The following is a 15511-nucleotide window of genomic DNA, read 5'->3' as shown; positions in this document are numbered from 1 at the left end:
GTCTGATTTGTGATCTCTACTCAGGTTATGATCTCATAGGTCGTGATCTCATGGGTCATGTGGTCTAGCCCACTTGGCGCTCTGCACTCAGCAGGGAGTCTGCTTGAGATTCTCTCTACCCTTACCCCCACTATGTGTGCTCTCTATTTCAAATAAGTAAATCTTTTAAAAAAAAAGAGAAGAGGGAGCAGAAAAGTTGTGGGATGTGCTTTGGGAAAAGCAACTGGCTGCTCTCTGGCTTCTGAAATGCTGTGGAAATAAGAGACTGACATGGAGGATACAGGGAAATTGAAACAAAGGAAAGCTTCTTGGTTCCCAAAGATATCTCAATTTTAAAAAACCTTCTAATGGAAGAAAATATTCTTTACTTGTTGGAGAAGCGCCTATTTAAAGCTAGCCTGTCACCTTTTTTTTTTTTTAACGAAGTAGGGTACGATATTTGACATTTCACTGATATGCCTTTTATATAAGATCATATCACTTGATACATCTCAGATTGAGATGTTTAATATTTCAAAACCCACAAGAAATGCATGTGGATGGAATTATCTATTGACTTCTAGGTGACTGGAGATGCTTCTCAGTTTTCTTGGCAAGGAAAAGAGCTAATGAACTGAAGAAAATGACCAACTTATAAAATATCACAAGTTTACATCTGTATATTTACATATATTGTCTAAATAGTCCAGCATTAGAAGCTAAAATTCTCCATGTCTAAGATCTTCTATTCAAAATGTCTTTATAGATTTTTGTTGTTTTTTTTAAAGAAAATAAATTTAAAAGTTTACTTCAAGTCTTAATTTTAAAAAATGAATGATTACACTCCCTCTCTTCCTGGTCTAGAGCTACTTGTCTTTATTTTACTTAAGCACTAAAGCATTTGACATAAAGATGTTTCCCTGGGAGAATTTTGTTTAGGCTTAGGGCTGACATGAAAAGAAACAATTTGTCAGACTAGTGGAGCTTGCTAACAATTTAAATAAACAACCTGTCTTTCCCTTTATACTGCATATTAATAAAAATGTTAATGCTGAAACACCTCTTTTACACCCTACAGGGTAGAGAGATGATTGGGTCAGAGACCATTTTCTTGCTTTGGGCCCTCATCAACACATCTGTTAGCTGAATGTGTCTTTTAAGTGCATGTTTATTAATAAGCATGATGTTTCTAAACTAATAGGTATTTAATACAACAAAACTTTTTTAAACAAAGTTTGATTGTTGTCTCATTTTTGTTATCACCTGGCATGTATATATTTTTGCCATGTAAATATTTCAAAGTAAAATTAGCACTTAAATTTAGAATATACTTTTCTGTCAACAACTTTGATGGGTGACAACTAACTCTTCAAAAATGGGCTTCCTTGGACTATACAACCGAGGATGGTTATCTGTATTTGACATTTTTCCCCCCTCTTTATCATCACTGTCTGAAGAGCTTCTCCAGGTAGAGCATACCAGGCCTTCTGCATTTGTGCCCTCAGTACCTAGCAGATACTCCGTAAATGACTGTCAAGTTATTTAATGACTTGACTTTGATAATGATCAACTTTGTTGCTTTATGATATTTTTGCATCACCTTCTTGAATTTTTCAACGCAATTCACTCTGAAATCTTGTATCAGTATAATTGGCTTTGTTAAAAACAAAACAACAGGCCCAAAATGGAGTTACTTATGCTAATAAGCCCCATGTTACCAAACTTAGAATTATAGTTTTGATTCTCCCAGAAATGGAATTTTAATTAATTAATTTTTAAATTAGCATATAATGTATTATTTGTTTCAGGGCTACAGGACTGTGAATCATCAGTCTTACACAGTTCACAGTACTCACCATAGCACATATCCTCCCCAGTGTCCATCACCCAGCCACCCTGTCCCTTTAACCCCCAGCAACCCTCAGTTTGTTTCCTGAGATTAAGTGTCTCTTATGGCTTGTCTCCCCCACCCCAGTCCCATCTTGTTTCATTTTCCCCTCCCTCCCCACCTCTCAGATTCCTCAGATCAAGGAGATAATCTGATAATTGTCTTTCTCTGATTGACTTTAGAAATGGAATTTTAAAACAGTCAGCAAGGAAATGCCTGGTCCATAGTAGTTCACTAATATGCCTCATAGACCTCTGGAATCCCTGAAAGGAAAGTGACTTTGCAATAACCCACTTTTTTTTTTTTTTTTTTTTTTTACTAGTGAATCTTTTTTTCCTGCTCACTTCTGCCTTTTATTTCATTTTATACAGGTCCTTGGAGCTCCTTTTCTCTCTGTTAGATTAGATGCTGCCCGATTAAAATTGATTTTTGCTGATGAGGGAAGGATCTGTTAGTTGAGATATAGATACTGAGGGAATAATGACTAATGAGGGATTCACATCTTTCCAGTTAATGTTTAAATGTTTAAAGAGTAAATCACATCTTTCCAGTTAATGTTTTAAATGTTAAATGTTTAATGTATATACTACTTATATACATATAAGTTGTATATGTCAATATATTCAGAGATTTTTAACTTAGCTAGTTTACTTTTAGCAGAGTATAATTTATTGGTAGCTAGCAGAAATGGTAGTCCACTATTGGTTACATGATTATGGTAACTTGGAAATAAGACTAGTGCTATTTGGCTTTTTCTTAAAAAATAATAAATTAATAGAAATATTTCAAATAGCTGTGCTTGTTTACATGCCAACATCAACATGGCTCTTTATACCATTCAGAAATTGAATTGTTGGTGAAGTAGTCACTTTTTGAGTTATAATAGTTGTGACTAAGGTGTCTGTGAAATGGGTGGGCACAGGGGTAGTTTTCAGTCTCTCATCAGGGCCTAACTTAGTTGTCACTCCGTAGCCACAGTTCAGTGAATGGATTTCCATAAACACACAGGGTGTTAAAGGTGGAACCTAAAAATAAAATACACTAAGTATTACTTTTTAAGTGAAGTGAACTATTGCTAGTTTAGTTTATCTTTTCTTTATTTTACAGATGGCAAACTAATACTTTCTTTGATAAACTTGAACTTTGGGTTCAATGTTTTGGAAGTAGAAGATTCGTATACTCTTTAAGAGCCTCTTACTTATCACCAGTATGTCAGATGAGGCAGGAAAGGCTTTTGGTTCACAACTTGAAGTCTTTCTTGTTCTTCTCTTTATTGTTTTGTTTTATCTTAGATATATGGTAGGGATAGAGTCAGCAGACTTAGCTTTGGTTTTGTATTCTTTCCAAGTAGATAATAATACAGTAAATCTTAGATACATCGTAGAGATAGAGTCAGCAGACTTAGCTTTGGTTTTGTATTCTTTCCAAGTAGATAATAATACAGTAAATTTGTTGCGATATTAATTTAAAAGAGGGAATCAGTTCTTAATTTCTTTAGAAACAATCACTTTTGTGTATTTGGAAATATAGGAAGTTTTATTTGACCAGTTTCTAGGTTTAGAAGTTAGTACTTCTGGGGTACCCTGGTGGCTCAGTAGGTTAAGCATCTGCCTTTGGCTCAGGTCATGATTCCAGGATCCTCGGATCAAGCGCCACATCAGGTTCCCTGCTCAGAGGGAGTATGCTTCTTTTTCTCCCTTTCCCTCCGCCTGCCTCTCCCCATGCTTGTGCTCTCTATCTCCTACTCTGTGTAAAATAAATAAAATCTTAAAAAAAAAAAGTTCTTCTATTGTGTTGATCTAATAAAGATAAAACTAAAACAATTGATGAGTGATTTTGTAAATAAATGGAACCAGCTTAAAAAATTTTCATTTTCTTTTTATTAAAGTTTCTGTATTATTTGTCTTTTATGGAAACATTCATTAATTTCTCATTTTTAAAATTTATAGGTAACCTGGGTTTTTACTCCTGTAACAACTGAAATAACAAGTCTTGATACAGAGAATATAGATGACATTTTAAGTAAGTACCTTGATATTTTTAAAGTACACTTCTTTATAAAGAGCTAGTTTGTATACAAAAACAAAGTTAAATCTCAATTACAAAAACAGTTGGGGAGCTGGCATTTTGTTTAGTTTCATGGTTTCCTGAATTAAGAAAGCATTTTGGTTTTGATTTGTAATAAAATTTAAAATGTATAAGTCTCTTTTTCTGTGTTAAAAATAAACTTTCAGTCTTGTTATATTTCTTTGCCTTGTCATAAATACCACTGATATAAAGTATTTTGCTAGAGCTTACTTAGAGGCTAGCAGTTCCCACTGTGCGATACCAAATGTTCATGATCTTAGGACATGGTCTAGAAATATTTTATCTTCTTTAACTTTTAACTAATTCACTGACTCTGATTTTTTTTATTGTCATTGGTTCAATTAATTTAAATAAGTGTTTTACTGAATGCTTTGTTTGCTGACAGTGAGATTGTGTATATAGTTAACTTGGAGGAGGGGAACATTTCTGTTTTTAAAAATAGTAGAGGGAAGGTAAACACATGGTTGATAGAAAAATCATAATTTAGGAGATTTAATAAAACATACAATGCATAAATGTTTTCTTCGTCTTCTTTTTTTTTTTTTTTTTAAAGCACTCCATTTTATCCACGGTTGTAAGCAGAACTAAACCAAAAATAAGAAAAGTAAAAGGAGTGACTCATTGAACATCATATACTGTTTTATGTTCTTGGAACTAGTTTTAAATGCTAAAAAGTCTATCCCACATTCTGGAATCTCTTTAGAGCAATGATTCCGTAACCTTTAGCATGCATGAGTCATGTGGAGGACTTATTAATATTTGTAGTGCTAGGCCTGGTTCTAAGTTTCTAACAGAAACTGCTAACCCCTACCTGAGAATTTGCATTTCTGTAAGTTTCTAGCTGCTGCTGGTGCTTCTGGTCCAAGAAGTGCATTTTGTGAACCACTGCTTCAGAGTGCAGAAGCAGGTGGATAAAAACTGTTTGAAGGTAAAAGAGGAAGAAGAGAATTGAAACTCACAAATCATTCTCCTTTCATTTTTCAAATTCTAGAATATCTTTATGTTTTATTTTTGTGAGTACTTGAGGAGTTTAGTTTCTCTATGAAGTTTAAGCAAAAGGAACAAATGTATCTTTGTCATGACTTCACATCCTCATATGCAAACAATGCTATTATTTTTGCAACAGAGAAGAGCTGTTTAATGAATAGGAACCAGAAAGTGTGCATGTTATGCAGCATTATTAGTTGTAGATCACTTGTTGCAATGAGGTGTGACATCTGAACTTCAGAAATAGCTTAGTTACACAGGTCTCTTCTGAGAAATAGAATTTTTTTGCAGAGCCAGTTCTCAGTTATTCATGTATATGGGAGATCAAAAAAGGGTTAGCAAGGGGCACCTTGGTTGCTTAGTCAGTTGATCCTCTGGCTCTTGATTTCAGCTCAGGTAATGCTCTCGGGGTCATGAGATCTGAGCCCTGCTTTGGTGCCTCCTTAAGGTTCTTTCTCTCCTGCTCCTGCTACTCCCCATCCCCACTCACACTCACACTTTCTCTCTTAAGGAAAAAAAAAAAAAAAAAAAAAAGGATTATTCAACTCCAGATCATCCCACTGCACTTTGAATGAGAGTAGGCTATTGAGTAGTTTACTTTCCTGATCTGGCTTTGATTCCCCTTTTGTTTTATATTCGTTCAGTGAAGATATAAAGATGGAGGATATAGAGAAAAGGATCAGGGATTCCCACAAATTATATAATCTGTCTGTGACTCTGTGTATGGGTTTCTGAGTGAGAGGTAACTTAATTGTTACTGTGTGTTTTTAGTAGGCCCCATAAATGAGAAAAAGACCATGATGGAAACCATCTCTTTGATTATGTCAGTTATGTGGACACAATTAACTTGGATTGTTTGGTTTTGTTTTTCAATTTCAGACAATGCTGATGTTGCTTTAGTAAATTTTTATGCTGACTGGTAAGTAATAATTTTATTTTTGTTTTTTGTTTTTTGCAGTAGAGGGTAAAGTTGCATTATTTAAGTTTTTTTTTTTCCTTTTATCTTGCTACATGTGAATTTTTCTTTGCTAGAAGGAGTGAAGGGGGAAGCCTTTTTCTTATGTGGCACAATATTCCATATACAAAGTCAGTTAAGGTTCAGTCACAAAGTGAGCAGCTTAATTTCATGATCATTTGTATTTTAAGAGAAATACAGATCTGATTCCATCATCCCACATCTTAAAAGCAGTAACAGAAACTCAAATCCATCCCCTCTACCCCCAACACATCTTTCTGTTTCTGTCTCTCTCTCTCTCTCACATGCACACACATACACACACATTTTAATTCTGTATTTTTCCTGACTAAGGAAGTAGGACAGTGTTTGGAAGTGAGAATGTGGGTATGGTGAGTTTAGAAGGAAATTTCTTGTTGACACTTTTTAAACATGTGTCTTGTACTACTTCTAGGAAGCCTTTGCTCCTTCCCCTGTCTGAATCAGATTCTTGTCTTTTGTGTTCATATAGTACTGGATACCACTTTATTTTTCTTACTACATTATTTTGTCTTTTATATTTGTGCCAATCAACAATGAGGGCAGAGATAATGTTTTCGCATTCTCAGCCTCTAAAACCCCAGGTGTAAACACATAGTAGATGTTAAAGAATGTGACATGGAGATAGGTAGAAGGGAGCTTGAATTGGAGGGAAGTTGGAAACTCTCACATAATCCTTATTCCTAGACAATCTATCTTGTTTGACCCTTTAAGGCTTATTAGCTACTCGTTACCACCACCCTGCTTCAGGCCACAGTCCAGCTTACCTAGACCCTTGTGACAGGCTCCTTATTTATTTTCTGTGTGTCAAGTCTTATATGTCTCCATTCTTTTTTCTATAAAGTAAGCCAGAGTGGTCTACCTAAAGAGCAAATTGAATAAGGTTAAAGCCCTCATCTTAAAGCCCTTACATGGTGCTCCAGTAGCTTTAGGTCTGAAGTCCCTTGCCTTCGCCTAAAAGGCCCCCAGTGACTTCAGACCTGAAGTTACCCTACCTCCACATCTTATTTCTTGGCATCTCTCCACTCTCACATTCTATTCCAGTTGTACTGAATGTATTTCAGTTTCTGTAATATTCAGTACTCTTTCATCACTGGACCTTTCCTTAAGTTCTTTTCTCTGCCTGGACGGGGCACTCTTCTCTAACCCATTTATTTGCATAGTTTAGTCTTAACCATCTTTCAAGTCTTAGATTAGATACCACTTCCTCCAGGTCACCTTCCTAGATCAGTAGTCCTACCCTATTCCAACCCTTTATCTATCTTCCCATAACACCACATACTTAGCTCATCAGAACACTTGCATGCTGCAGTGGAGTTGGTAGCTACCTGCTACAGCCTTAGCTTTATGAGAAGTTACCATATCTATCTTTTGTCAACATTAATCCCCAGGCATTCTGCATAGTACTTGGCTGATAAGTACATAATAGATATTTACTGAATGAATGATGTATAGCTATTTAAAGAACTTCAGTAAAATGTTGAAGATATACAGAGAAAATGCCATTTCTAAAATGTATAACCAAGGTAGCATTTTCCAAGGGAAATTGGGTTTGTCCACATGTAACAGAAGCCACAAAATTGGGTGTAAGAATATCTAGTGCAGTCCACTTTAAAAATAAACTTCAGACCCAGAGAAGGGAAGTGTCTTCTCAAGGTTAGCTGACAGAGTCATGGCAGAGTTAAAACTAGAACACATTTCTCTTGATTGAGGGATTTTGTGTGTTGTAAGAAAGAGAAATAGAATGTGCCACTGACCTTGTTGCAAAAGCTGAATTGGAAGTGTGGACTAATTGCAGTTATTTGGGAGGAGCCCCAAAGAACACCTTGAGTTGTTCTTGAATTAGTACTTTTTCATTCAGCTCAAAAAACTTAAGAAATTGATCATATGATGCTCAAAAAACTTAAGAAATTGATCATATGACACAGGCTTATACTGTGTGGCCTTAAAGGCTAGATTCTGTGTTCTGTTTGGAAGTTATGAATGTGGCACAGTTTAAGGAGGAATTCTCTAATAGAGCTGCCTAAAAATACTGTCTGCCTCCGAGAGTAATGAAACATAGTAGGTACTTAGAAATGCTGTTATGTGCCAGGCTCTGTTATGTACATTGTTTTTAATGCTCAGAACTACCCTGCAGGTAGGTATTATAATTTCCATTTTAGGTTGAGGAAATTGAGGCTCAGAAAGGTCATACGGCTAGTAAGTGGTGGAACTGGGATTTAAACTCAGGTATGTCTGACTCCGAAGCTTATTCCCACCCCTGCTCCCACTAGGTCATACTAGTAAGTATACTAGTAAATACCCCCAAAATTGTCCTTGCAAAGACTTTTACCCATTTGGTTGATATGTAATGGGTGGATTCAAGCACTAGAATGGAGATTGGATGGAGATGACCCTTAAGGCCCTTTTAATAGATCTGTTGCTTTTGTTATATTTTATAAATGTAACTGTCCATATGTACGGATACATGTGTATGAAGGTATGGTGCTACTGCATTGAATTTTTATTTCATCTTTCCCATTCACCTTCTGGTATTCAAATTGATCCTATTTTAAACATGAACCTTTGCTTAAATGCTTACTGGGCAGCAAACTGGACAGTCCAGAAAGGAGCCCCTAATATATGCCTTTATATTGCCCTTAAGCGAGGAGCTTATGCACTAATGCATATCCTAATTCTTCAAGAAACCATTCATCAGTTCCTACCCTTTGCCTCCTTTGCCCTCTAGCACCATATTTTCAGCATCATAAGAAATTGCAAACTTAAGGTGCCTGGCTGGCTTAGTTGGTTAAGCATCTGACTCTGTTTCGGCTCAGGTCATGGTCTCAGGGTTGTGAGGTTGAGCCCTATGTGGGGCTCTGCACTGGGCACAGAGCCTACTTAGGATTCTTTCTCTCCCTCTACCCTTCATGCTTCATGCTCGTGCTCGCTCACTCTCTTAAGAAAAAAAGAAAAAAGAAAAAAAAAGAAACTGCAAACTTACAGACTTAGCCTTTCCTGTTCCTCCATCCTATCAGTTTAATCATTTAACAGACATATATTGAAATGCTTATTAGAAAACATAGTCAAATAAGACACGGTCCCTGATGTCCACAGACCCCACCCACCTATCCCAGATGGGAGAGATTTAAGAATGCTAAAAGAGGAAAGAGCCACTTGAAAGCAAGAGATTGAAGATACAGATTGTGTCTCCTTGATATATTCTAGGACATCTCCTTAGGAAGTCAGGTGAGTGGGCTAGAGGAGGTATCTATAAAAAGAGACAAGGAGGAAGGATACCGTTTCCACCGTTTCACAGGCTTTATCAGACTTTCGTTGAGACTTTATAGGTATGACCTAATCACTGGTGCATTAAAGGGTACACGGGCATCATTTAAGTAAATTCCTTGATGAAAAAGGACTCTGGAAGCAATAGTAGCAATTACAGTTGTGTTTTGTTTTGTTTGTTAAAAAGTAGTACTTTTTTCGTATAAGAATGGCTATTCTAACCCCACTGGCTGTGTGCTGATTCTGATTCTTCTTCTCTTTCTTAGCAGATCTGTTTAATAACCTACAACATATTTGTGAGGTAGCTGGCCTGAATAAGGGACAGTCAGAATTAGAAGTATCAAGTTTCTGGAATATTGTAGGGTTGGTGCCCTTTTTTAAAAAAGTAAAAATAGAACAAACAGAAACGACAAAGGAAACATGAATAGAAGTCTGGTTTGGGAATTGCACATTTTTGCTCCTAAGCTTAATATATTTAAATGTTCATAGATATGAAAGCCTGTTTTAACCAGGAGTACATTTTGAGGGGGGAACATTATATTGTATACTATATATTTGTTTTATTCACCTTACTTATTTAGTATACTAACTTGCCTGTGAAATTTGATTGACCTAGTCAGGTGAATCCGTCTACTATTTGCAATAAACTTACTTATCCTCATAAGGATTTTGTATAGTATCTAGAAATATGTTCATTATTTAGAGAAAGCTGATTTCTGATAAATATCCAAGTCTTAGTAGTTGCAAATCCAAGTGGAGATACATCCTCAGGGCTTATATTTGACTTGTTTCTCGGCCTCTGGGAGAGATCCTTAGCTGTGTGCTTTGTAATATTGGCCCTTTTCTTAATGTGTAAAAAACAAATCTTTTAATGTACAGTCTGAATTGGAGTAGTCTTTAAATTCAAAATTGTCTTTATCCTCAATCCATGACATCCAGGTACATGATTAAGTTAACTATGAGATTGTCTCAGAAGTCGTTTATTGTGCATATACTACATATCAATGGATAATAACTGTAATAGGATTTTATTCCTTCTGCTTTTGAGTTTTAATTGGTATCCTTCTTTGTGTGTAGGTGTCGTTTCAGCCAAATGTTGCATCCAATTTTTGAGGAAGCTTCTAATGTCATTAAAGAAGAATATCCCAATGAAAATCAAGTAGTGTTTGCCAGAGTTGATTGTGATCAGCACTGTAAGTACCTCAGTAGGAAGTCTAGAAGAAGTTGTCCTATCCCCACCTCTCCCCACCTCTCCTGCTACACACACAAACACACACACTCACTCTTTCTCTTTTTTCTCTTTTAATGCTAAAAAGTGTTTTGCTTTAGATGGAAGGTTCTAGTGACTTTGGATAAATATTAATATTTTATCTTTATGTACTTATAATACTACTTTGCATTTTGCCTGCAAAGTAATTACTTTTTAAAATTAAAATATAGTAGAATAAGCATATAGGTAGTAAATCATAACTAGCAATGTTTCTGCCAAAGCGAATACCAAAATCAATAAATAAAATTGAAATAAAATTTTAGGGAAAAATGGATTTCTGTTAGATCTAGCATCCTTCAAAAATGCTTTTTGTAGTCATAGCAGATGAAATTATCTCAGATTTTTGTGTTTCTGTTATTTGAAAGATTCTACTAAAATTGGCTTAGACTGTCTTTGAGGTATAATTAGCTGTAGTTACAGATTAGAGTTACTGAGAGTGTTGAGAAACTTAGGATAGACTCATGGATAGTCCAGCCACTTGGGTTTCACTGGTCCCAGTGGAATGTGGTTTTCTGTATCCATGACAGATCTCGCTAGCTTGAGCTGGTGAGCCTCCGGCGGTTTTTCCTTCTGGTGTGTCCATCACACATGAACTCTCCTCTCTCCTGGTACCAAACTGACCATGTTTTGTAGTTCTGGTTCATGTGTGTTAGTTGTCTCACCCGTTGCAATGTCAGTTCTTCAAAGGCAGGAACTTTTTTCTTTTTTTTTTTTTTTTTTTAGTTCTAATTCTCCCATTTAAGTGGAGACCAAACCATTCATCTTGAATCTCATGCATCTGACAATTTCTGGGAGACAGAGACTGCTTGTTAAAAGCTTGTTGCACTGAGTTACTGGCAAATTGGCCTGAATACAGAACTCTCCATACTGCAAATTTCTTATACTTTGCTCTTAGCCTGATGATTAGAATTAGTATGTGTGTGTGTGTGTACGCTGACTTTTTATTTTACTGTGTGTGTGTGTGTGTGTGTGTGTGTGTACACTGACTTTTCATTTTACTGATGAGAAATGGAAGCAAAGTGACTTAACCACTGTCAGACAGTTTAATATCTAGTGAAACCAGAATTAGAATCCACATCTCCTGACCAAATACCTTCACACACCCATTACTTTCTTTTCTGTTCAGGTTAAACATTTGGGGGTGGTTACTGGTACAGAAATGCTTAACAGCAAAACATTTCAGTATTTTATAAACCATTAGCCCTCATTTCTGCCTTTTGGGATTCATAACTAGATAAGATGAAGGGAGCAGTAAAAGTCGTCAATACAGGCACAGGCTGCGTTTTCACAATTTCACACTATGCTCTGGATCATTCCTCCCACTTTTCACTGGCAGAGATGGTGTTTTTGGTGTGGGCTCTCATTTCACATCTTTCTGGTTTTTATGTATTTAATTAGACATTACAGTATAGACAGTAGTCCGTAACTTTCAGTGAATTTAGACCATAAAATCTGAAACTGTGCTCTCAAACTTATAGTCATTGGGAAAGCAAATTAACTATTGTTGAACCATAAATATCATTTGTTCGTATTTTTAAACAAATTAACTTCCTTTAATCAGGCTCTCTTTTTGTGGGAGTGAACATCCATAGTTCAGATGCATTTTGATCCATGAGAGATCTATAAAATTAATTTTTTTACTAATGAAAATTATATCTGAGACATAGTATAATCTCTTTAAATATTTTATCCCTTCTGTGTAATTCTTCATTTTTAAAAAGTGATATTATGAAGCCCTTATTGATGATTTAGTTACATTTTCCACTCTCTCTTTAGAGATTGTTAAGACACAGTGGCCCCTGTGTCACTCCTTAGATACCAGTTGGAATGTAGAGGTTTTGAACTGGAACCTCCTTAAGAATCCTGTGGCCTGGGGAGAAACATCTGTTAGGTCATTCTTTGGTAGGATTTGTTTCTTTTTAAAAGGAGATTTGTTGAGATATAATTAAGATAAACTGCACAAGTTTACATTACACAATTTAATGTTTGAAACATGTATACATCTGTGAAGCCATCACCACAATCAAGATAGCATATCTGTCATTCCCCAAATTGTTCTTGGTCCCTTTCTGGTCCCTTTCTCCTCCCATCAGTCTCAGGGGACCATGGAATTGCTTTTTGTTCTTAGAGATTAGTTTGCATTTTCTAGGATTTTATGTAAGTGGGATCATATGCTGTGCTGTGTGTGTGCGTGGTGGTGTTTTTTTTACTTGGCTATTTTGAGATGGTTGCGCGTATCGTTTGTGTTTATTACAGAGTGGCAGTCTATTGTATGGCTCTGCACCGCAGTTCTCTTATACCCTTATTGACAGTGGGGTTGTTTACAGTTTGGGGCTATTACAAATGAGGCTGCTATAAACATTGAGGTACAATTCTTTGTACACGTGCTTTCATATTTTCTGGGCAAATACTTAGCTGTGAAATACCTGGGTCGTACGTTAGTTTATGTTTGAATTTGTAATAAACTGCCAAACTGCTTTCCAAAGTATTTGTACTGTGTTACATATCTATTAGTAGAGTAGACGCATTCCAGTTGTTCCCTATCCTTGCCAACACTTGGTATGGTCAGTCTGTTTAATTTAACATGGCTGTTAAATGATGAGCAGGTATAATAATTTCTTACTGGGTTTTGAGAGCCCTTTATATATTACAAATGTAAGTTCTTTTTCAGGTGTGTAATTTGCAAATATTTTCTCTCCTTCCCCTCTCTTAAGAGTGTCTTTCTTTTTAATTGTGGTAAAATCCACAGAATATAAAATTTGCCATTTTTACCATTTTGAATTGTGCAGTTTTGTAGCTTTAAGTCTATTCACGTTGCTGTACAACCAGTCTCCAGAACTTCATCTTGTAAAGCTGAAAACATTGCACTTATTAAACAACTCCCCATTTCCCCCATCCCCCAGCCCCTAGCAACCACCATTTTACTTTTTATTTCTATGAATTTGATGACTCTAGATACCTCACATAAGTGGAATCATACAGTATTTGTTTTTGTGTCTGGCTTATTTCACTTACCATAATGTTAATGTCCTCAAGGTTCAGCCATGTTGTAGTATGTGTCAGGATTTCCTTTCATTTCAAGGCTGAATAGTATTCCATTGTATGTTGTATACCACATTTTGTATATTCACTCATCTGTTGATGTACACTTGGGTTACTTCCACCTCTTGGCCATTGTGAATAATGCTGTGAAATATTTCTTTGAGGCTTTGCTTTCAGTTCTTTTGGATATAAACCCAGAAGGAGAATTGCTGAATCATATGGTAATTAAATTTTTTTGATTTTTGAGGAAATGCCATACTGTTTTCCCCAGTAGCTATCCCAATTTTACATTCCCACCAGCAGTGGACAGGGGGTCCAGTTTTCTGCACATCTTTGCCAACATTGGTTATTTTCTGTTTTTGTGATCACAGCTGTCCTAAGGGATGTGAAGTGCTACTTCATCCTGGTTTTGATTTGCATTTCCCCGATAAGTAACATTGAGCCTCTTTTCCTATGCATCCTGGCCATTTGTATATCTTTTTTAGAGAAATACTCTGTTTGAGGCCTTTTCCCTGTTTTTAATCTGGTGAATTTTGGTGTTAAGTCATAGAAGTTCTTTATGTATTGTATTCTGGATATTAACCCCCTATTAGATAAATGATTTGTAGTTACTTTTTCCCATGCTTTTGGTTACCTTCTTTGCACAGAAGTTTTGTTTTGTTTCATTTTAGGATTTTATGTATTTATTTGAAAGAGAGTATGTGTGTGTGAGAGAGAGATTACGAGCAGGGAGAAGGGATAGAGAGAGAAGCAGAGACTCCATTGAGCAGGTAGTCTGAGCAGGACTCAATCCCAGAACTCTGGGATCATGACCTGAACCGAAGGCAGACACTTAACCAACTGAGCGCCCCAGGATCCCCAAAAGTTTTAAGTTTTGATGTCTAGTTTATCTTTTTACATTTATTGCCTATGCTTTTGGGGTCCTAGTCAAAAATAATTGCAGATCCAATGTTTTGGAACTCCTCTACATTTTCTTCTTAGAGCATTACAGTGTAGGTTGTTAGGTTTAGTTTTTTTATCCATTTTGAGTTAATTTTTTGTAGAGTGCAACATAAGGATCCAGTTTCATTGTTTTGCATGTGGACATCCAGTTTTCCTAATACCATTGGTTGATGAGAGTATCTTCTCCCCACTAAATGATCTTAGTACCCTTCATCAATAAGCATTTGACCACATGTGTGAGGGTTTGTTTCTGGACTCTGTTTTGTTCCATTTGTCTGTATGTCTGTCTTTGTGCCAGAACCACGACTTTTTGATGACTATAGCTTTATACTGAGTTTTGAAATCAGGAGGTGTGAGACCTTCAATTCTGTTTGAGAGTGTCTTTTGAAGGCCATATATTCTTAATTTGATGAAGTCCAACTTACTTATTTTTAAAATAGATTATGCTTTTCATGCTGTATCTAAGAAATCTTTGCCTCACCCAGGATCTCAGAGATTTTCTGGTATGTTTGCTTTCATAATTTTCATAGTATAAAGTTTTACATTTTGCTCTCTGATCCATCTGGAGTTAATTTTTACATGTGGCACAATGTATCGATTGGAGTTCATTTCTTTGCATATAGTTATCAAGCTGTTCTGATATTATTTGTTGAAAGGACTATTCCTTCTTCATTGACTTTGCATCTTTTTCAAAATCAGCTGACTGTATAGGTGTGGATCTATGTCTAATCTTCCTGTTCTGTACTGTTGGTGTCTTTATCTGTGACTGATTTGTATGTGTTTATACTGGTACCACACTTTCTAGATTACTGTAGCTTTATAAGTCTTGAAGTCAGTAATATATAAATCTTCCAGCTTTGTACTTTTTTTTCAAAGTGGTTTTGCTATTTTTGTTGCTTTGGCTTTCTGTATGACTTTTAGAATGGGCTTGTTAATTTCTAAGCAAAGTGAGGGGGGAAAAGTGCTAAGATAATATGGTGAGTCTCTTAATAGTCCTTTACGCAGTTTATTTTAATGTTGACATATTACATTACCCTGCTACATTTCTTACAAC

General features: G+C 35.9%; 1 protein-coding gene across 1 annotated transcript in view; it reads left to right on the top strand.

Moving 5' to 3' along the window:
* The window catches only part of ERP44 (endoplasmic reticulum protein 44), a 93568-nt gene that overhangs the window by 31079 nt on the left and 46978 nt on the right, over positions 1 to 15511 (top strand). The window contains exons 2-4 of the mRNA XM_082696781.1: positions 3817 to 3889; positions 5822 to 5861; positions 10281 to 10396. Coding sequence (XP_082552907.1) covers positions 3817 to 3889; positions 5822 to 5861; positions 10281 to 10396 — 229 coding nt within the window. The remainder of the gene's footprint in view (positions 1 to 3816; positions 3890 to 5821; positions 5862 to 10280; positions 10397 to 15511) is intronic.

This window comes from Mustela nivalis (assembly GCF_964662115.1).
Source record: "Mustela nivalis genome assembly, chromosome: 13".
NCBI classification, from domain to species: Eukaryota; Metazoa; Chordata; class Mammalia; order Carnivora; family Mustelidae; genus Mustela; species Mustela nivalis.
The sequence above is the reverse complement of the archived record's forward strand: the minus strand, read 5'-3'. Positions and strand labels throughout refer to the sequence as shown.